Source organism: Mercenaria mercenaria, chromosome 17, assembly GCF_021730395.1.
Source record: "Mercenaria mercenaria strain notata chromosome 17, MADL_Memer_1, whole genome shotgun sequence".
In the NCBI taxonomy this organism is placed as follows: Eukaryota; Metazoa; Mollusca; class Bivalvia; order Venerida; family Veneridae; genus Mercenaria; species Mercenaria mercenaria.
Window position 1 is genome coordinate 37,744,616 of NC_069377.1, and position 24,162 is coordinate 37,768,777.

At 33.9% G+C, this 24,162-nt stretch overlaps 1 protein-coding gene across 5 annotated transcripts in view; it reads left to right on the forward strand.

The window, feature by feature from the left end:
- LOC123536768 (lactadherin-like) overlaps positions 1–22,290 on the forward strand; it is a 120,096-nt gene extending 97,806 nt beyond the window's left edge. For 4 of the 5 annotated variants that reach the window (XM_045320175.2, XM_045320176.2, XM_053527975.1 and 1 more), the window contains 9 exons: positions 3,044–3,166; positions 3,447–3,585; positions 3,937–4,071; positions 6,215–6,387; positions 8,281–8,358; positions 11,063–11,207; positions 17,321–17,368; positions 17,664–17,909; positions 18,296–22,290. In XM_045320175.2, the coding sequence (XP_045176110.1) occupies positions 3,044–3,166; positions 3,447–3,585; positions 3,937–4,071; positions 6,215–6,387; positions 8,281–8,358; positions 11,063–11,207; positions 17,321–17,368; positions 17,664–17,909; positions 18,296–18,576 (1,368 nt within the window). In that variant the 3' untranslated portion in view covers positions 18,577–22,290. The remainder of the gene's footprint in view (positions 1–3,043; positions 3,167–3,446; positions 3,586–3,936; positions 4,072–6,214; positions 6,388–8,280; positions 8,359–11,062; positions 11,208–17,320; positions 17,369–17,663; positions 17,910–18,295) is intronic. The other variant, XM_045320177.2, reaches the window with a different exon arrangement.
- The last annotated feature ends 1,872 nt before the right edge of the window (positions 22,291–24,162 follow it).

Genomic DNA, 24,162 nt, shown 5'->3' on the forward strand with positions numbered 1-24,162 from the left:
AAAATGGGTGAATAGATTATTCGACAAATTCTTATTACACATTTATTCTCAAATTTGGTTTTTGAAGAAAATCATGAAAAGTCAAAGACATATTTAGTTGAAAGATCAATTTTAAGGGTCTTGAATTCAAAAGTAACTGCCGTGACATCTCTTAAAACACCGCTTTAGATACGAACGTTCTATGGCAAAACGTAAACGTGTATAACAGCCCTATAGCGCATATTGAGAGGGACTGAACGCTATTGCTAGAATCTGCATTTGGGTTAGTTTGGTAATAGGCTTAGACACGGACAAGTCCCTCGGGATCCTGCATATTTATAATAAGAAATAGCGTGTTATTTCTTCATAGAAACATCAGTAAGAGCTATCTGTAAAGCTAGGCAATACTTGGGTCGATTTCTGCTGTGTAATGGGTTATGTGGCAACATACAGAAAAGAAACCATGGCTATTTAAAATGTTTTTTGAAACAACACTTTCTTCAAAGAGTGACATCTTATTTTAATATGAATGATAAATGGTTTTGTCAGGTGACGCTCACTTTGTTTGTACACCATTAAATTTCTTATTTTCATCTTATACATCAATGAGTTTCTGTGTACCTCTGGGCTAATTCTATTTCTTGACGTAAATCATTTTACGAGTCATTAAAAAGACAATATTTATATATACTTATGCTAAATCATAGTTACTTTGTGTTTTTTTCCTGTCGTAACGATATTTACATAAATCAAAACAGGAATGGTCAAACTACTGTCAAACAGAATGATTAGAGTTGACATTCTACATTACCCATTATATTACCCGGTATATGGAGTATTCTATAGCCTGTACAAAAGTAACGGTTGGTCAGTCAGTTGCAAGGGTAATATATTTTACGATGTCTGCGATTATATCAGCTATGGTGCCACAGGGGGTATAGATTAATTGGGTATGATCAGAAGTAAACGTTAAAACCGCCATCATTTTGAAATACTATCAACTTAACTGGTGCCGTAAAGGCATGTTCTGCCTTCATTCATTGTGATAAATACTGAATATACTGTATTAACCCTTACCCTGCTAAATTTCTATAATGGACTTGTCCATCTTTTAATTTGGACAGTACCATTAACTGTTAAAAGGGGTGCGTACCAAAAAGATACTGACTGAATGGCGAACAGTGCAGATCATGATCAGACTGCACGGATGTGCAGGCTGATCATGATCTACACTGGTCGCAAAAGCAGACTTAATTATGTCCAACATAATAAAGGTTAACATCTTTTCATTTAATGTTGTATTTTTTTTAGAAATTCTTCTGACGTCAGTCATTAATATCAAGACTATTTAACAACTGTTTTTTTCCCTCTCTTTCAAAGAAACCATTCAAGTTAATGCATTTCCAAGAATACTAAAACAAACAAATCTAACACATAATTTATATTAAGTTGTATACATTACGCAACTGAAGGACTTCGAGGAATTTTGAGTTACGCGTTGAGAATATTAAAAGCCATAAAACTAGTGACATTGTCAACTTTCAGAATATGAAAAATGAACATTATATGAAAGTCGTTATTTTTCTGTCACTGAATTTCATTAAACCGCTATCGCACACCATCTAAACCACATCACCATATAAACCATATCACCACGTAACGACTATCTTCTTAGTTATTCTAGTTTACGCAAGTCATCAAAAATGACGTTTTTCTTATTAACATATATATTATCAAATACTTTTAAGGATGTAACACATTATCGTGAAAGAACCATTTGACCCCTTTTTGTGTGTATATATATAAGTGTGAAAATTAAATTGTGAGCAAGCAGTCAGTACAAGAAGGTAGAGTTTAATTGACATTTTAACAAAATCGAGCCTTAGATGTATTTTGATTCAGTCAACATGGAGTGGTATCCGACTTTATAGGTTATAAAGAAAAAATTATCGCCAGTGGCAGTATTCATACTAGCTATATAGATAATTTACAAATTGCAACCAGGAACCAGAGATTTTTTCGGTTGCGGGATTATCCCGCTACCAAAGTCAAGTGTATTTTTGACAATCATATAGCATCTTTATTTGATTATAAATTACTAGTACATCCAAAGGATATTCATGTGCTACACAAAGTAGTCCCATTCATGAACAATGCGGACGAATTATCAATGATCAAGCAGTTCTTATCCAACCTCTATCCATTCACACTGACCATTTAGATTATACAAGATCTATCAAAGATAAGGTATTCCAGCTCATTGTTACATCACTGACTTCCAGCTGTCAATTTAGATAAGGTCATGTAAGGTCAGGCCCAATCTGACTTAAGTACTTGATCTTCTAAACGAAGATCTGAAAACGACCCATTCACATTCGTCTTCTGTATATTTTGGATTTCCAGTATTGCTATTTTTATTTTATCCAATCAGACGACTTCTTCGAATGTCAGAGAGTAAGAAAAATGTGCAATCATTCCAGGGCTCGAACCCGGGACCCCTCGCTTACAAAGCAAGTGGCCTACCGACTGAGCTAACCGGCTATCTGATATATTATGATATAAGAATTGTAAATATCAAAAGTCAAGGCTACAGGTAGATTTGCAAGATGTTGTAAGTTAGGCTCTGATTGGTTAGCGAAAGGGTCGTCAGAACGAGGCAATGAATAGGTCGTTCTCAGATCCTATGCGTAGCGTTATAGGATATGTACTTTAGTCAGATTGGGTCAGGCCGAGTTAATCTTAGACATTAGGCATATTTGTATTTGATTCTTATACATGTATTTTTATAGATTGGAATTAAAACAGAAAATAAATCTAGCAAAACCCGCAACCATCAGACATCTCAAGGCTTTGATTTCAAAAAGTATTTGTCCATTATGGTTACTACAAGTAAATAGATTCTGGATCCCTGCGCTACTCGTCAGTTTCATTGGAAGGTCAATAAATGTTCTATAGACTATTATATGTAAGTGAGTTAAATTCGAAACTTTCTGATTGTTGATTGAATGTTTAAACTAGTAAGAAAGGGGTTAGACTATATTGTTGTTATTGTTTTGTTACCTAGGTAACGGGTGTGATGACACAAGGTCGAGCAGATGGCAACGAATGGGTGACGGCGTTTATGGTGTCATACAGTATGAACCGTTTTGATTGGTTCTATGTGAATGACCAATACGGCAACCAAAAGGTATTGACGTCATGTATTTTGTAAATGTCATTGTTCAACATATTTAGAAAGAAGTAGGGTTAGTGTGTACTTTCTGTGGTCTTTAGAACCCCTTATACTTGAAGGAATGAAGCATATTTACTAATGCAACGCAATAATTCAGTCAGGTAAGAATGAATAAAATAACCACACATTAGACAGTCTAATTCATTGATAGAACACTTTATTTGTTCAATGGCCAATTGTCTCCACTTAAGTGTGGTAGAATACTCTGTCTGTAATTATCTCTCGTATGTTGCAGGTGTTTGAGGGCAACACAGATTCCTATTCGGTGAAGCACTCGTACCTGGATGAGCCGATTGTTGCTAGATTCATAAAGTTCCACACCGTACAGTGGAACCGACACCCTAGTATGAGAGTTGAGATACTTGGTTGCCAACGTGAGTTGTCTTTCTCTGGTTCCAAGGCTATAAATCAGTTTAATAATACAAGCATGCTATTAGTCAGTTTCCAGTCTGTATTTATAAGCTTCTTCTATTGGTATTTCTTTATGATCTAGAATATTTGCTATTTACTGTATACCTCTAAAACAGGCGTGTATACATTGAATTGAAAACATTACAACTGGTTGTACAAATACTGAAATTTAGACGCGTAAAATGTTTATCTTTAGGAAAATTATTTGCATTTAAAAATTACGTTTGACATCCTGTTGTATTGCCATGCTACCTATGAAATCTTACAGTTCACTTATCTGTGGACAAAATGTGTATAAAATTAATCTCTTTCAGTGTGTAAGCAACCATTGGGCCTCCCACCTTACGGAAAGCTGACGGCTTCATCCTTCAAGAAGAGCGCTCAGTCATGTCAACCTGAAGATGGAACCATTCTCAGTCACAAAGGATGGTGTGCCAAGAAAAAGAAAAGTAACTGGATTAGTTAATTCTTATAAGTTTAAACGATATACATTAAGGTTTTGTCGTACTTTTTGCTTCAGCTACATGACATGATGTGACCTGGCACAACAATAAGGATGCATGTTTATAGTGGAAATAATATGTCATAGTTTCTTCTTCATTTAGAACGCATCGGCTTTGAAATTATTTTGTGAAAATATTTCATATTTTTCACACAGGGCAAATTTGAGACATTTCTTAAAAGGAATTTTAGCTAATTTATTAAACGCAGTAACTTGATTCTCCTTGCGTTTTCAAAGGTCGTCGTTTTAGATAAGGTTGTGACAAAATAAACATATTTAAAAGATAGTGAGGTACACAATACCGAATCTTCATATATTAACTCGCGCTCTTTAGATTCTTTTATCCATCAACAATTTTGATAGACAAACTTTAAAATTGATGTACCGCCAGAACAGTGTGAGCCTTTGTACGAAATCACGTGAGCTGAATAGATAATATTAACCCTTTGAATATATGTTTTGCTTGCTCAACAGGGCATAACATGTTCCACACAGCTGAACACAAACTATGTTGCAATGATTTTATTTACTTTATAAACAACTTCGCCATTCCGAAGTTTGTAAAGGAATGTTGCTGTTATGTAGGAGTTAGACAAGGCAGCGAACTGCTGCCATTTGTTTTTAGTTGCATCAGTAGGCGCTACACAATTAAGTGATGGTTTAGCTTAATCAAAGATCTCGACTTTTCGAAAAATATATATTGAACTGTCTGTGGAGCTGTTCTTTTGAAAATAAAGATTTTGCAGCTTGTTTTATACACATAGCATGATAATTACCCAAAGATAATCCAGTCCATAGAACTACATATCTAAAAATATGATGCAATTTAATCTTTGTTTTGAAATTATTTAGGTTATTATTTACCACGGCATTCTCGATCATTGTAATGTATTACAGTACACTAACAGTAAAAGGTTTTATAAATGTTAAAGTTGGCGAGACAACCAGTAAGTGTCAAAAAGAAGATTTGATAACGCACTACAGCGAAATATTTTCAAGCGAGACAGTTTAGTGGCAAAGGCTTTTAACATTTATAAATGTTAAGTAACCGAAACCAAACAGAAGGGCATATAATACGACCATATATTATAATTACAATTCAAATTACAACAGGTAAAGCGTATCAGATTTCGGACAGATCCAATAAGTGTCTATGGTTTGGGTATCAGTTAAATTATTACCAGTCGCGGGGAGGTCTTTTTTGTAAACAATGGGCGTGTGTTTTTAGAACCAGTGGACTGATTGATAATTAAAGACCACTGTATGCTATCTACTCTTCCTAAAGATTGTATCTTTTTTAGGAAAAGAAGATATGATTTAAGTTTAAGACATGGCAGGCTGTCAGCCCATTAACATTCTCATTTCATTGTACATTCAAGTCATTTGTATGTAATTAAGATATTTTCTTTTTGCCTGCGAGCAGAAAACAAACACTGTATGTCAAATTTGTCAAATCATTCGCGATAATTTTCATTCTTTGATAGCTTACTAAATATTTTTGAAGTGTTTGATCTTAAAATACCAACCATAATGTTTTACATAAAAAGAAAAAAAAATACAGAAAGTGATATGTCATTCTTGTGAGAGAACTTTAAGTCTGCAACGTAATCATGATGTACAGTATGTGGTCAAAACAAAAATCTGTACCGTAGTCGTATACAGGGCTTTTCTATAATCGTATACAATATATGGTCAAAAAGCATGTTTCACACTCGTATACAATATATACTCAAAAAGTATGTTCTACAATCTTATACGACATCACGTCAAAGAAATCTGTACAGTAAGTATATACAACATTTGACTAGACAAGACTGTTCTGCAATATATGGTTAAATAAGATTGTTCTTCAATCGTATGCAATATTTGGTCAAACAATACTGTATCGCATTCGTATATAGTATATGGTTATACAAGTCTGTACTAAGATCGTTTACTGTAACATATATGTTCAACAGACGTATACAATATATTGTCAAACAAGACCGTAGTCGTACAATGTATGGTCAAACAAGTCTGTGGCGTAGTCGTTTACAATATATGATAAAAAGTTGTAAACATAGTAAGACAGATTCCATGTATATTTTCAGAGGCGCAATGGTTGCAGATTGATATAGGACCTCCAACACTGGTGACAGCTGTCATAACGAAAGGCCGAGGAGACTCAAAGAGAAGTCACTGGGTGAAGCGATTCATGCTCTCCTACAGCAATGATTCCTCTGTCTGGTACAAGTACAAAGATGCCCACCATCTTGACCCAAAGGTAGGTGACCTGCACAGATACAAGACGAGAATATTAGAAACTTCAAATTTACGGAAAATTTCTGAGGATGAAATTAGTCTTTTTATGAAAATTTTTAATAATATTTTTTTTTGTAGATTCCATAACGAAATTTATGAATCTTTTTGTGTTCGACGTTAGACCTGAATATTTTGGATTCAGTGACATAACATCATTCTAAATTTTTTTGGATTTCATGACGAAATATCTGCATATTTTGGGATGCATAATAGTAGCATCTCAATCCCTTGGATACCATGACGTAACACCTGATCAAAAGATGCTACAACACAATAATTGTAATCACGAAATGTGATGTGGTTAATATCAGTTCAGTTTTTTTGTACTTGTAGGTTTAGAAAAAAATGAACCTCTTGTTTCCTGGACTGTCAACTTTGTAATGTTTTAAAAGACATTCAATAGTAAACTATTATATTACTTGCATGTTATTCAACAGGTAGGGTTTAATGGTGAATATGTCCCCATCGTAATATGTATGTTATTACAACATGCTTTTGTGTTATAAAGTGCAGATCAGAGCGAATTTGTCTTTTGTCGGATATTATTATATTGTCACTCTATCAACAGTTAGATAAACCAACAAATGCTCTTTTTATAGACTGATTCATATGCTGTCTGGACATAATTATATGTATGCAACTGAGTATCGATTATATGCTATTACACGTGTATATTAGATGTAAAATAATAAAGATCACTGCTTTAGATTAAGCGATGCACAGAGCTGGTCAGTGCATAGACCGCTCAACTATAAGCTTTAAGTCGAGTACGATGCGACACATACAACAAAAATACGCAATGGCCATAACAAAACTGCTTTGTTATTCATAATATTGTGTAATAATTATTGAGTAAAGTTTATGCAATCTGATACATCCGCTGTGTCCTGCTTGTTTTGTTTGATTTGCTTCCAGGACCGGATATTTTTCAAACCATTTGTGTGATTATTTTGGTATGCAAATTATACAAATAAGAATGCAGATATATTTGGACACAGCAGAACTGACATCAGGTTGCATAAATTTATTATGTTTAACAATGGCTTAAGCTATAATACTTACATATAAATGAGTAACTTTGTACTCGGCGTGATATAAATTGATATATAACATGATATTTAACCGTGTGATATTAATATAATGTTTTATTTGCAGAGTTTTGAGTGAATCGCTTTAGCAAAAACCTTACCAAAATCAGAAGCAGTACGGGTGTCCAGATAAATGTTGTGCCCCAGAATTGCCCCTCCCTTTATGCTAAATGTTGTCAATCCCAAATAACTTAATACTCATGTATAATATATGTTATATGTATTATCGAACAGTACTGTGTAAATGGAACAATATTCGTTGTAACCAAAGGTGTTGTGTACTAACATATTCATGAAACGTCCTTACTTATGCAGACTTCACTGTCACAGCCAGTTGATGTCAAATTCCTCAAAATATTTCAACAATGTTGATTTACTCTTTTCAATTTTGTGACAAATTAATATCAGCCAATTCCCTTAAGTCGAAACATTGTTGGAATATATATTGTATGCCTGTTCACTTTAGTGGTTATGGGATGTCACGTGATTTGTGGTGGTTTATTTTGTTATGTTGCGTGGTTTTTTGTGTTTATCTATTCATTTGGTTTATTGAAAAAAAAAGCAGAACAAAAAACAGTCTAAATCTAAGCCAAAACACCACAAAACAGTCTTGCCTTGAGGCTCTAGGGTGCGATGATTGCGTGAATGCAGATTCCTCCTTGAGGTGCTTGGGGCACCTTTGTTAAAAATCTTTCTGTCACATAAAATGACTCTCTATGGAGTGAAGGGATCTCTCTCATGCCTGATGACTCTTGATGTATTTCTAGAACGAGTGGTTGTGGACACCGACGTATAATGCGTCTACATCACAATTAATTCCTGACCAGTATACGGACGAGGGCCTGGTAAGACTAACGCATTGATGGGTGCGGTATATATTCATTTTTCTTCACATTTTTTCTCTTGTGCCTTGAGATGCCACCTTCATGTCCGTTCATGTAAGCAGCCTTATGGTTATCCAAAAGTATGCACACTCATATAACCACTGTAGTATATTTTTGGATACATGCTTCCTTACAGAACGACATGGAGCTAGATACAATTAATCTCTTATGTTCTTGTTCGTTTTACCTTTCTGGAAAGAAAAAACAACAAAATAAAAAACAACAAAGCAGTGGAAAACTGCCATTGTTTCATTTGAACGTGTAGAACATATGGAACATCAAGTACTAAAAGTAAAGAAGTTAAGTATTCAAAGAGAACAAAAGAACGTGATAAGTGATTATTAAGTTCAGTGGCTTCTTTCTTAACCATCCTCTTTGTTTAGTTGACCATTAAAACTACCTTGAACGATAAGATCATAGAAAAGGAGTTGAGAGATTTGTCATTCATTAGTTTGATTGATATAAAACGCGATTTTGAACGAAACAACTGGTCAATATAACAAACTGGATGGATTGCACTTTTTCCTCTTCTTTTCCTATATGTAAAATTGCTTCTTCAGCGGTTAGATATTCAGTGCGAAGGGTCGGTTCAAAGGAATAAAATCAGGGCTGTATGAACAATAAATCCAAGTCTTTAATCAAATTTTGATTCTCCAACAAGTAAGAAATTATTGTTTGTTTATATGCAGTACCTTTAAAACAATTTTTGCCATAACGCTTGCAAGAGAAATGAATGTTTCATCACACGGTTTTATTTCAAACTTTCTATTGATCAAACTCTTGTAGAATACAATAGCATGAAGTATCTCGACTTCAGTGTTTATCTTCCTTCGAAATTATACATAACATTCTTCTTTCTTTAGACTGTTTTGTTCTACACTATTTGAAAGAAAACCACGCTGCTGCTTGATCTATGAATTAAGTTTTGTCATTTTTTTCTTCGAGTTCGATATATATTTATTTTTTTTCCTGTATTCTGCTGATTCTGTCATTCTTTCAAATTAACTATAACCGATTTCTTAATTCTTCTATTTCGTTTTCCTTTTCTGTTGTTTTATTACGTTACGTTACAATGCAAGATTTACAAACAACTTGTGACAAAACACTATCAAACTGAAAACTAGTTGTAGAGAAATGACGGCTTCCTGAAGAACTTTATGCCCGATATCAGTTTTGCAAATGTATATGGACACTTGTTCACATTACGTCTCGATCGTTCTTATTACAAGTCTTCAATGAAATTTATGATAATATGAAAATTTACTTAAATCAATTCTTTCAATTCTAGACATAGGCAGTTGTAAAAGTTTGGATCTGAATCATATTACGTTTTGAGCAGTAGTGAAGGGACGGGTTGTGGCATATGTAATGTTTACAGGATCGAAGTCGATTTCTTTTTCACATTATACAATATAACATAGACTTGCCATTTGGTATACTTGTTATTTCATGAAATACAAAGTACCGTTTACTTTTGTTGGAGAGTCAATTGGGCAGGTTTTCATTATAACTTTAAGAAATAACATAGAAAAATGGTTTAGTGCTTAACGGATAGCTTTTTAGACTTTCCTCCCAGGATATTTATTTAGAAATCCGCTTTGGAAGTTGGTATTCATATTTTATACAGTTTAGGTAAACCTATTTTCATTTTTTTTCCATTTACGGAAGAGGACTAGGTATGATAGATAATGTATGTAATCCATCTTTTTTACAGGTTTACTGTAAATTTAACTGATGTATCATCATTGTTTTGTTCTACGCTACAGTTGAAATTGCATTATAAAAGATGACGTTCGCTCTGAATATGTAAACATGCTCTTTTTAATATGAAACTTATAATGAATGCATGCAAAAAATTCACGCACTTATAGCTTATACTAATTTACTAAAATAAATTGATATGAATGAGGACGATAAAATGTTGAAGAAAGACGTAAAAAGCCATAGCAACATCTCCCGATGACGGATTTGTATCAGAGTTTAGATATAAAGCGGAAATTGTACAGACACATTTTACACTTTGCTACAGTACAGTGACACCGTGTCATCCTAGAATTGACGTCTTTCTTACCAGCGAATGGTCAAAACCTTCCTTTAAAACTTCTGTAGTAACATTACTTGTTTTTGGAAAGTTACTTCGGAAAAATAACTTTCTACAAAATTGATATCCTCATCAGTGTTTTGGAACACTTATGAAATTAGATATTGGGATGGAGAATGTGAAATATTTTTTTAAAAAAGAAATCTCTTGTTTGAAATAATCCATATTAAAAGGAGTTTGTTGTTTTTTTTTTATACAAGTTTTAGAGTAAGTGATTTGACCATTTTATTCTATTTTGCATGTAGCATGTAGCACGCGCATGACTAATGCCTAGAAATCATTAACGGTCGCATGTGCCCTTTTAACAACTATCAACTACTATAACTGAGCTAACAGCCTACTTGATAGCACAAACTTGGTGAGCACAGACTTAAGACTACTCAGTCTGAGTCTCACACCTTCTATATAACACGTGCCTCAAGTTACACTAGAACGCATGGCATAGGTAAATAGGCCATCACAATGCGCACAAATACCCTATAGATTTTCACAAGATCACAGCACTCTTTGCAACGTGATTGGAGTAAACTTTCCTAATCAAATGTTTTCGCCTATTATTTTTAGATTTTTGGAGGGAATAGCGACAAAGATACAGAGAGGATACATTATCTCAACTCCCCCTTTGTGGCAAGGTTTATTCGATTTTATCCTATTGAATGGAACAAGAAAATTGCCATGAGGGTCGGTCTGCTCGGCTGTCCATATAAAGGTAGGTTCTATGAATAATTCAAGAGCTGACATTGATAATTGTTTAGGAAACAACTTGAAAAATATCACATTGTTAAGTTTAAGGATAAATGCCGTGGGATTTTTATAGTGTCATATGTATGAGTAACAAATAAAATACCAAAACAATAAAACTTATATTTAGATATAGATGACGGTAGTGACAGAAGGGATAAAATTGTTTTGATATGTCTTGTTAAATTACTTGGTAAATACATAAAACAAATATGACGACAAGGGTGCATTAAATGTTAATACACCAAAACTAAATGACATGTTCTTTAGTGTGCAGAGTTTGTACAACCGTAATCTTAGTCGTTCAAAATAAACACTAGTAAAACTTAAAAAAATAAACATGACAGCTGTCTTTCATTAAAAAATCCTTGCATTGTGAAAGAATTTAACAGCTAAACAAAATTCTACACCATCCTGTTTACGAAAGGAACGTAAACCACAAACATCACCTGTAGCAATAACATTGTGAAGCTAATTACATATTCTTCATTATTTACCTACCAACTTTTGAAGTAATGAAAATAAAAAAACAATATTTAAAAAAAATAATTTGTTTATGTCAGGCATATACCTTAACAGCTTGTGTTATTAATCAAACCTTCACGTCATAGGAAATGTCTGTATATTGATACGTTAATAAATAATGAAATGCTATACCGAGTAATAAGATAAGGAATACCATATGGACAATTTCATGAATCAGAGTAATCCCATCCCAAATGATATGTTGACCATGCTCCAAAATGTTCCTTAGGCATAATTGTGCTTTTTTAAACCATGTTTTTTTTTTTTTTTTTTTTTTTTTTTACAAATTATTCTCCTAAACCTTAAACCTATTTAGTACCTGCATACTCTCATTCAAAGTTGTAACGCCTTAGAAATCAATTGAATTGTCATCTATTTAGTGCTAACAACATGTTACGTTCTTTTGTATAGGTACGTAGGTAATTTCATTTTTGATGTTTAACAGAATTCTTCAAAACATTTCTGAAATGAGTCGCACCATGAGAAAACCAACATAGTGGGTTTGCGACCAGCATGGATCCAGACCAGCCAGCGCATCCGCGCAGTCTGGTCAGGATCCACACTGTTCGCTAACGGTTTCTCTAATTGCAATAGGCTTTGAAAGCGAACAGCATGGATCCTGTCCAGACTGAGCGGATGCGCAGGCTGGTCTGGATCCATGCTGGTCGCAAATGCACTATGTTGGTTTTCTCATGGTGCGACTCAAATCTCCTTCCTTCATAATTTTGTAATTAGGTTATAGTTCCACAAATCAGACATAAGATAAATGAAAAAACTAAACACTCTGTTACACATATGCTTGACAAAGTAGTCCTTTAGTAAAGTGCAAGAAAAGAGCCCATTAAATGTGTTTCTTGCAAATATTTAGCATTCATTCATTAAAAAGAGGTTATGCAGGAGATATTGCATATTCCGCGGAAATATTTCATGAACATAAAAACTCCTCCTAGTGCAAAACAGCCGACAGATTAAACTACCTGTTTATTAGTACTAACGTGTGCCCAAGTTTCAGTCAGAAACGTCAGACATGCTTTGTCTAACTCTTGGATTTTCGTCTCATCTGAAGATGGTTTATTGGTCCATCTCAATAAAACATTTTAACAGTGTTTGTTTTATACATACCATTGTAATTATTGTTTTTCTTTTTTTAATATGAATCACATTGTTCATTACTTTATGTTCTTTCATCTAAGAAATATGTCATCAAACTATGTTTAAGTTATACAGCATTTTTGGCTTTAATGTATAGTATTACGCAAACGAACCAACTAACAAGCACTGTCGTTATACATTGGTAGTTCGTGCGAAGAATTCGTATATTTCGATGTGAATCATATAGATATTTCGACCTATGGCATTTTGCATCAGTATCAGTTGCCTGTACTAAGTTTTTATTTACGATCTACTATGTCAAACACATGCTATTTAATATTAATATTCATAAATAATACCAAACGGAAACATAATCACACTTTTGCAAGTTTTACTTTTAAATTAAATCGGACGTTTTGTTTTAAAGCCCATAAATAAGCCATCATTTGACACTTTGTAAGACGCCCTTCAGAAATATCAAATAGTGATCTAGCAAATGATGAATCATGAAGCTTTTCAAGCTCCTTTTAAAGACTTATATGCAAACGTTACACGCACACTGCAATTACAAAATCATTTGGTCACTATGCACAGTTTTCAAATATATATATTTTGTTACAAGAAATAGACTGTATGAATGAACATGTACATTTTAAGCTTCACAATAGAGGGCCTCCATGAACATGTGGTTAAGGTGACTTCGAATCATTTGCCCATTATCGAGCCTCACTCGGGGCGTTGAATTCTTCATGTGATTAAAATAGAAAAAGTGGAAACTCCACAGGTCGCTCAACACAACAAAAACGAAAATGTTGCAGGCTCGGTTTGATTGAGCCTGTTCATGGACGGTAGTTAAAATGCATGCTACCGTCCACGCCCTCTAGCCCCGGGTTGAGCAGAACTCAACATTTACACATGCTATAAGTACAAAAAAAAACAATTTAGAGACATCCGCAGATGTGTTCATACGGCGGTGCACATGGAACCTTCAATGCTACACTAACGTGTAATTCCATGAAAAGTGGCGTATGGTCCCCAGTTAAAATAATGGGTTAAGTCATCCAGCTAGCTTACTGAAGGTCGGTTATTGTACCAAGGTGTCTTGCCCGTGATGAAATAATGCACGAAGGGGCACACCTGGGGTCTTCCTCCATCATCAAAGCTGGAAAGTCTATATATAATGTACAATTGTGTCGGTGCGAGGTTAGGCTCACCAAAAAGGTTTATAGAGTCTATTCATGAGTGCACACTGGCACCAACTTGAGCGGAATTGAAATGGACCCAATGATTCCAAAGGATCGTTCAAGCTGCACACCTTTAGTTCGCTTATTGAAACTGATGATGTTCTGTCTTTAATTTCATAAAGAATCTCAAATGAAAACATATGTCTTTCATTCCAGTTGGGCATTTGGTGATGTAAATCAGTAATGCATTAAGCGTGATAATTTGGAACATCATAATTTAAAGTAGAAACACTATTTTCAGAACAGTAGGATATGAAATTTTAATATACAAAATCTGTTACACCTGTTACGTACCATAAATGTTTTAGTTCAATGATCAAACTGCAAAGTTTAATAATATTTTATGAGAATATTATGTGAAAACAAACTATGAGATTCCGTTTGTGGGAATATTGTATTTTTTTGGTTCATAATTCTAATACACATATTTAAACCTTTTTCCTCAAATTTTTAAAATCTTATGTGATTCTTGGACGACGATTTGTGTAAAACTAGAATTGGAGCCCCTGTCTGACCATTGTATGCTCGTAAGAGGCGACTTGTAGGGTCTGATCATTCGGTTTTGATGTAACTCTGTGATTCCATCAAGTATAAAAGGTGTGCTTCTATACCTCACATTTTTAATTTGGTGTAATTGAGATGTGAAACCATCATTTTAATACTGATTTGTGTTATATAACCTGTACTTTGTTCGTGCGCCGTAAAAAACAAATCGAAGCAAATCAAAATTATTTTTTGAATAGAATCCCAAATCCATTAAATAACTTGAGTAGCAGTTTTCAAGCATTTGAATAGTATTGCTCGTTTTCTCATCTTCCAAAATGTGAAGGGTAAAATTAGACAAAAAGTTCAGAATTTTAACATCGACAGAACAATAGAGGGCGGCTTTGTCCCTTCTTGCTTTCGGTTTGCTTGACCTTAACCGTGTCCCTGCTAAATTTCTAGAATGGACTGGTCCATCATTCAATTTGGGTAATACCATTTATTAGCTGAAGGGGTGTTCACTGAAAATTTACTGACTAAATAGCGAACAGTGCAGACCATGCAGGCCTTTTAGAGTAATTTCGATAATAAAACAACAAAAAAATACAGTTATAGATACTGGCATATAGAATATAATATATGGGGGCAAATGTCTTGGGGGGAAAATGTCCTACAACCGTAACCAATAGACAGTTGAAGATGTTTAACACTTTCTTCCTTACTTGCCATACCAGCTCAACTTTATGGTTGGTGTAGATCGCTGTCGTTGTAATCAAAGCATAGACATTGACTTTTGTCAACACATTGCACTTTATGTTAAAAGAACATTCTTGTATATTGGATGGTTCAGTGTGTCTTTGAAGGGTAAGGTTTTCATGTATTTGTTATTCGCCGGATAATCTTCAATGCCCTTTGGCATAGAATCTAACTTAATTGTTCACATATTGAATAAGAAACAAGAAAATGATGCATGTAATGAAAGGTTTTGTTCCTCAGAAGTTCATGCAGAACTTAGAAGAAACCCATCTCGTAATTTATAAAAATCTGCATTGAAACGGAAACTATATGTTGTAAAACAAATATTATGCTAGTTTTGGCAATTTATGTTACAAACAAATTCCCATATGTAAAGAGGCAGCAACCAAGAACGACACGGCTTGATAACCGTACGGGTTGGAGATCAGAGCAGCTGTCTTGAAACAAAACTGTTTGTGCCAACAATAACTTTGAAGAAAACTTGATACATTGATAGATAGCTATGAGGGAATATGAAGCGTCCTCTCCAACAAGCTTTGTTATGGTGTATCAACCCTCTAAGTAAATTTGAATAAATAGATACCATTAGATGACCAATATCACAAAATAATTACGTTTAAAACTTAAAGGAACACTGCTTACGATTTTCAAAAATAGTTATTTATATGGAAATTATTGTAACGATCAAGTAAAAACAAAACCTTATAATAAGGTGCTGACATACCGATATGTTAATAAACAAGATCTGGTGTGAACATCAGATGTAAGGCACTTTTCTTTTGCACTTTTACTCATTGCTTCTTTAGTTTTGAATTTATAACAGAATTTAAAGATGCATCAATTTTGTCAACAAGTGATATAATTTCGTCCGACTCATACACGTTGTTTACATTGTTTCTGACTCATTCAAGGCGATTTCTTGTATCAGAATGCGAGATTTGAATTCAGTAATGATGGGGTCCCATTTCAAATAAAGACATCACCAGATAATTTGCAAAGGATAATTTTAAATCTGTAACTTGTTTACAGTTCATTGCCAAACATTCCAAAACTCATGCTGACTTTGTCACACATATCCCGGTATCTGGTATATTTAACTATAATGAATAAGAGCGATCCGAAGCTGGGATAATGATTTGGAAAATTGGCCACTGTTGAAGTTGCTAGTCTATCTTTATTAAAATTCGCAAACTCATCCCCGCTTCAGAATTATATGTAAAATGTATTATTCGCACCAATATGTGATGAAGTAAAAAGACTTAAAATACCATTAATATCTTTGTAGGTTTAAACCCAAATGAAAATTTATTACCACATAATGTTCATATGGGGAAATCCTATGTAACAAAACCACTGGCGGATAACGATATAATTACAAACATCTAAGTTGATGAGTTCATATTACAGATAAAAAAATTGCCAAGTGCCATCCTATACCATTCTAGGGTTGTTTTTTTGTCAAAAAGTATATGTTGGGAAATAATATACGGTATATTCTTCTCATCAAAGAGGTGTTAGTAAACATGTTTACGTGTTCCTTATCATTTGCACACATCACATGAAATACACTTGATACTTTTACAATCCAAATATTCTTTGGTTAGACTGATTGTCCCGCATTGCTTGTACGTGCAGTTCCAGCGGAATTTTAGACCATTCGCGATGAATAAATATTATATCGCGCCTGATGAAAAATCGTTTTTACATAGCATTACCCTTTCTAATATCGTATTGAATGCATTACGCTTATGTATTTTCTTTAAGGAAAGCCATAATTTCGAGAACCTTATGAAGACGTACCTATGAAATACTGATTTGCATGTGAAAGTGTTTTTAGGATTGTGACCCGCTGTGAAAACTAGGCTCAGATATTTGCAAAAGCCCATGTCATCTATGGCGTTCAAAGTTCTATAGAAAAACGAAGTTGTAAAGTAATCAGTTGTTTTTCTCTCTCTGTAAAGAAAAATGTATATATTTTCAGGAAAATGTCCGGCTGGATTTATGCGGGTGAACGAAGACTCACCATGTGGTTAGTATATCATGTTGTATAATTTCACATTCAACATCTTATTTTCGCAACATATAAATGTGTCAGAATTGAGACCTAGAAATAATATGTTCTTTTAGCTAAATCCATGTTGTGTTGAAATATAAAAGAAATGCATGCTAAGTGTTCTATGTATTATATATCGAGGACTAAACTGAAAACTGTCGTTACTCACAGAATTTAAAGAACAAGTTACGACAGTTTTGCGTTCAGCCCTCGATATGTTAATTTGAGTGTGCATATATTATGATTTTAAATACACTATCTTTGTTTTCAGTGGAAAACCTTGCGTTCAATAAACGCGCCCTGATCAGTACGAGTGCACGTCACAATAAAAGACACATCAGTACAAAGGTGGTGTCGCAGGACAGAGCATCTCAGGCGGTAGACGGCCGTCTGGAACAGGGTCTGAGGTTCTGCACGATCCTAGACAACCTTTATGGTGACGTGTTCACCATTGACCTTGGTAGACAGCAGAAAGTGTCCGGGGTCCTTATTTATACATGGCAAGGAGAGGGAGAAGGTATATTAACTAACACAAGTCGGTATCTTAGTGTAAACAGTGGTTATGAATTGCTCCTAGGAGGCAGTTATTCACTGCGTTGAGGTGACAAAATCTGTTTACAACATTCATTCTGAAAGTATACACGTTGCAATAATGAAACTGAAAATGATGAAAGCGATCTTTTTGTTTTGCAAAAAACGTGTTTATAATTAAAATGGATACTAAAATTATATAGCATAATGAGATAATGAGTGTTGTTTAAAAGCAAACGCACTCAGTGCACTAGAGAATTCATTGAAGTTACCAAAAAACTTGAGGACATCAATGTAAATCTCTTTTATGTTCAATGAAACTTTCATTCTTTAAATTTACTTTTTGTCACATTTTTTTGCTTTCTATTTCAGATGGTGTAAGTGCATACAAAGATTATATGAATAATTTAGATAAACTGCTTGTTTATGTTGATGATACCGGCGGCAAGGATAATAAGAAAGACCCCGATTCGACGTCACAATTGTGTGCTTATACGTCAAGACTTAATGATGCTTTATTTAAACCAGTGCTTCACTTCCCGTGCATGCGGGCGCTGGAAGGGAAGAAAGTTTTAATAGAGGCGTGGAACGTTGAGAACAGTTGGAATAGGATTTTCAGTGCAGTGTTATGCGAAGTTCAAATCTATGGGTAATTCATATGGTTGGAGAATAAAAAGATGCATTAATGATTGACTGAAAACATGCAGACCTCAGCTATGTAGATACTCAACTGTGATTCTTATTTAATGAAAAAAATATATGAATACAACTTCGTTCTTGTTTCATGTATAGGATTACTTTAACCGTTGCACAGTTTTTTTTAAGAATACGTAGGGTATCAAATTAATTTATTGACAGGGTAATAGTAATTCAAAGGAAATAGTGTTTTAAAGAATAAATGGAAAAGTATCCATAGATGATATGGTCATTACGAATTTTCAGCTGTTTAACGACATGGAAATGTGTTCAGAATAGGATGCATAACTGAACGCCCACTCGAAGAACAAAAGAGATGTTTTATGTAAATAACTGTTTAATTAAGGCCAGCAAAGTGTTATATATTTTACATAGTGTAAATGTATTCAAACACGATATTATTATTTCGATTTATGTTTGCAAACTTTATTGTAACCCTGATGTGGTTCAAAGTTGTAGACACACGTGAATCATACAGTATGTTGACATTGAAATGATATGTTGGATGTTTCGAATGAAACAAACTCTTTATTAAGAGAAACGTCTGTTTGAAACGTCTACAACCATACATCAGATGCGAAGTTTAAAACTTGACGGATTTTGGGCATTTTTATTTCCCAAAATGCCAGTATTTTGTCACAAATACTACACATTTATATGCGGAAACTTTATATAAGAGAGGCCTTAAGGCAAAGAGTTCAGCTTTTTTATGATTTATTGCAAGATTTCGTGTTTTGCCAAAGTTGTGCTGGAGAACAACAGAGATATAGGACATGTTTATACTGTAGACAATGATATATCTTCACTGGTTTTACATAGAGATTAGCACTGACCTGTTGTGTTTTCATGTAAACGAAGTTGGTCTGACTTTATCCAATATGTACTTGTCATGTGTTAATTAGGCTAGCAATTTATTATTGTTAAATGTAGAATGACTTTATCCAAAGTGCACATGCAATGTGGTAGTTAATGTTAGCAAGTGGCTATATTTACGTTAGGGTTGGCTTTATCCGTATATTTGTCATGTGTGAACTAGGTAAGCAAGTCAGTTACTAAATACAGTAAAGACTGACTTAATCTAAATGCACATGTTATATATTAGCTACATGGTTAAATAAATTTGCGGATGACAGTCGGTTATATGTCACTTGTAGACACTACTTTAAACATTGAAACTTGACTTTGCTCCTGCATGTAAGTTTATCATTTAGTATTTAAAATGAAAAGTAAGTTATTTACATTTGAATTTGCAAAATATAATAATCGTGCTATTTATCCAGTTTCATACATTCAGTGAAAGGCGTTTACATGTATGACACTATTATTTGGCTCACACGGTAAGGTTGTCTGTACAGTAGGGCCTTAGAACTGCCTTCCTCACACTTAAATCATACATAGATCAAGAAATGGAATCTCCTTATCATTCTAACCAACGCCGAATCTCATCCTCATGATCGTTTGTACTGTTTCAAGTTCTAACCTCAGGACAAATTTAAATTGTTCAATTTAAATCGAGAAATATGTACCAACTTTTTAGCGGAGGATTAACTCGCGAAAAAATTGAGTGCACATTTCTCGGTTAAAAGCTAATACTTTTTTATTACGTACGCATTAACACTTGCAAACAACATGAATATTTAGCCAGAAAAAAAGAGAAAGTATCAAAGTTTGTGACCATGCAATAAAATGACGTTATAAATGACGTCACACACTCGAAATGATATGAGGAAATATCTAAGCTTTATGTTCCGATTTGAAAAATGCGTATGTAATAAACTTGAATATTTACTATAAAGGGCTACACAAATAGAGGAACAAGTTCACTTCAGCTTCATACAGTTAATTTTCTTTATGCATACTATTTTTAAAGAAAGTTGCACCAATCGCATTCTCAGGAAACATATTAAGGAATTTAATTTCATTTAAAATCTTTCAGCCAAGAGGAAACAAAATGCCTGATACGGTTTTACTTTTCGGATATGAGTCGCGTCTTGCAAGACTTCACTTTGGTCTGAAAAGTATAACTATACTGGTAAAAAGTTCAGGTAAACGTTCAGATTCAAATAAATCAACAGCCATGATCATTGTAACACCTTTATGAATTTTAAAGTACTTGTTATCTATTTCCGAGAGAGCATGTAAAATACCTCTACCTTCGAAGAACGCCAGGCAGAAAGTGGTCGCTTCAAGTGCGTATTGAACATCACATTATGACGTAACGGTCGTGTTACGCATCTGTGATTGATAAATAGTTAAATATGAAGCAATAAAGGTTAATATTGTCCAAGATCACAGTATTTTTACACATTTAAAGATGTGCGAACAGTACTGCTTTGGAAAAATCATTTGTTTTCATTTTCCATTCCATTTTAGATGTACATATAGCATCCATGACATAAATCAATAATGTACTGGATTTTATACACACATATTAAAACTTACACACTGCTGAAACAGCTGATCCCGTCGTTATATATAACGTGTACCAAACCTTACAATTATCGACGGTATTTCTTTTTAGTTCTTATAAAAACACATGTATGTTTTTTTTCCGTAAAATGTCGTAGATTTATTCATTGAATGTTAAGACGAATTTCTGCAAATTTGGTCACTCAGAAATGACTCATTTTTTTCGACAACCTTTCTTTGAAAGTTAGCTCAAGTTTCTGTAAGAGTAGTTACCTACTTTGTTCAAAGTTTGTTTAGTTTACACAATATCTGTTCTACTCTTATGACACTATATTTTATTTATTTATTTTTTACTGTGTTCAGTGTCAGAATGTCACTTGAATACCTCTAGCATCTCTTCAGTCATTTTTATGAGTTTTCAAACGAAAAACACAAGCAAGTTATCTAAATAATTTCTTTTGTTTTAACTTGTAACATTTACTGGTTTGTTGTAAATTATTTTATCACAGGGAGTCTTTATGAATATTAATATGCTTTATTGAAGGTCATGTGCAAAACGTTACACTCGGTATGAGTTATGGAAGTAAAACATCTCACTGTCAGTAACAAATGAAACACTCAGACAGACTTCAACATATATATTTTTATTAAAAACTTTTAGACAAACGTAACAAATATTTGTTTTCTTGAGTAACATTACAAACGTTCAACAAAAATTTAGAACAGTCAGGATATATTTGGTTTTTCTGAATCATTCAGACTTCAAGAAACGATTGGATTTGCGTTTTGCAACTTTCAGAATAAAGAATTTCCTTTATCTTTGCTCCCTAAAATTGCTAAATATAGCTTTTCTAGTCCAATGTTTCTTTTTTCAAACCTTTAGAAAAAAGTACCATATAGATCAACATAGAAATTTAATTTATAGTGTGACTGACCGGCATATTACCAGAGACCTCGACCTCAACAGAAAACGTAACAAAAGAGGTGAGAGGGTTCTAATTTCCTTTTGATATTGATATTTCGTCTGCCAATATGTGCTGATCATTTTATATATCTTTCTAAAGATACCCCTTAATAGATCAGTGCTATATCATAGTTCAACGAAGGCAGTTTTTGAGATATGCAAATGACCTTCAAGAATATGTTATCTTTTTCAATTTAATGTGTGTTGTTCGATTTTAGTTCTTTTCATATTTTGTAAATACTGTTATATTTGTGTACAAATACGTTAAAGTAAAATAAATTATAAACTCGTTCATGTATCAATGCTTTAGTATTTTATAAAAGTGACCTAGCATACCAACTGCAGAACAAATACTAGACTTCAGACATGTGTGTTATACATAGTCGGGGTGTCAGTGGCCGAGTGGTAAAGACCGCTGACTTCGAATCGCTTGCCTATCACTAGGTTCGAAATCCACTTGGGGTGTAGAACTCTTATATGAGAGAAAGCCATTCAGCTGGCTTGCGTAAGATCAATGACTACAGCCGGGTACAGGCCAGCGGCTGAAATAATGCCTCCACCACTAAAAGCGCGAAAATCACCATATGACCTGTGATTGTGTCGATGGAATATTAACCCCCAAATACCAATAAATAAATAGTTGTACATGGTCGGTTACCTTTCCTTACATCTACATTATATATTAAATGTAAATATATATATATTGTCTGGTTTTACAGAACATGTTAAATATGACATCCTTTTACACACTTTTTCTAAAACTTCCTTCTGTTGAGCCTCAGATGGGTGGGAGTGGGTGGGATTTGAAAAACAACAAACATTCATCAGTGATATCACTTGAATAATAAAGACAATGGGTCCTTTTTTTTCTAGAAACATTCACCATTGTGAAAGAAGAATGGAGGTCAAACAAAAAGGGGCTTCATTTGGAGCATACTAGCTCATTTGATACACTAGTTGTATTTGATAAAACCATATTGTTTTTTTTTTTTAAAAATGTAGAATTTAAATATATATGACTGCGCTTAGATTTCAATTTTCTGGGTTCTAAATAATCTTATAAGCTTAACTGTAAGTGTACAGACTATCAGAATTAATATGTAACATATTCTTCCACTGAAGTATTTTAGTATGCTACACTTTTGGGTTATTGACCGGTTAGAAAATTTGATCCTTTTGGTCAGGTTTGTAAAACCTATCCAGTGTTTTCTATTAGTATACACGCTCCTATTTCTTGATAATATTTAGTGTACAAATGTTGAAATTTTAATGGATCTTTTTCAAAAGTCTTTCTACTACAACCAGGTGAAAAGCGCTAACCATCCATCAAGTCTTTATGTATACCTGACATCTACATCATTGTTATGCGAATGTATATATTACTTATAAGCTATTAGGGTAATTTTTTCTTCACTCAATGTCACAAAATATTAAAAACACCTTTATAAATGATAATGAATGTTATACGGTAATAACTCTCTAATGAGATTCACAGTCTCTTAAACATTGCCGAAAAAAATGATGACACTTTGTTATATTCACGGTGTCATTAAGATACAAGTGTTATCTTCGATTTGTTCCAAGATGAGATTGTTTAGATGCGCTGGAAATGCCTGCACACAAAAAATTTTCATACGTATTATTATAATAATAATAATATATGAGCCGCACCATGAGAAAACCAACATAGTGGGTTTGCGACCAGCATGGATCCAGACCAGTTTGCGCAACCGGGCAGTCTGGTCAGGCTCCATGCTGTTCGCTTTTAAAGCCTATTGGAATTGGAGAAACTGTTAGCGAACAGCATGGATCCTGACCAGACTGTGCGGATGCGCAGGCTGGTCTGGATCCATGCGGGTCGCAAAGCCACTATGTTGGTTTTCTCATGGCACAGCTCATATTTTTTATTATAATATAGCACTATCGTATTAGTGTGAAAGCTTAGTGAAAACAAAGCCATGTTTTTGTCAATTCAACATGTAAGAAACAGTATATAACAGACACGTGCTTTAACTGGTTTAAACACGACGAAGATACTAAATGCCACGTGGAATATTTCAATGAGGGCGTAGCACGTGTGGCATACAGCTGGTTCAGAGTGTATATGCTTGTTTACGTGACGTCAACATTAGCGTGTATCGCTAAAAGTAAGCATGAGAAGCCATTTGCC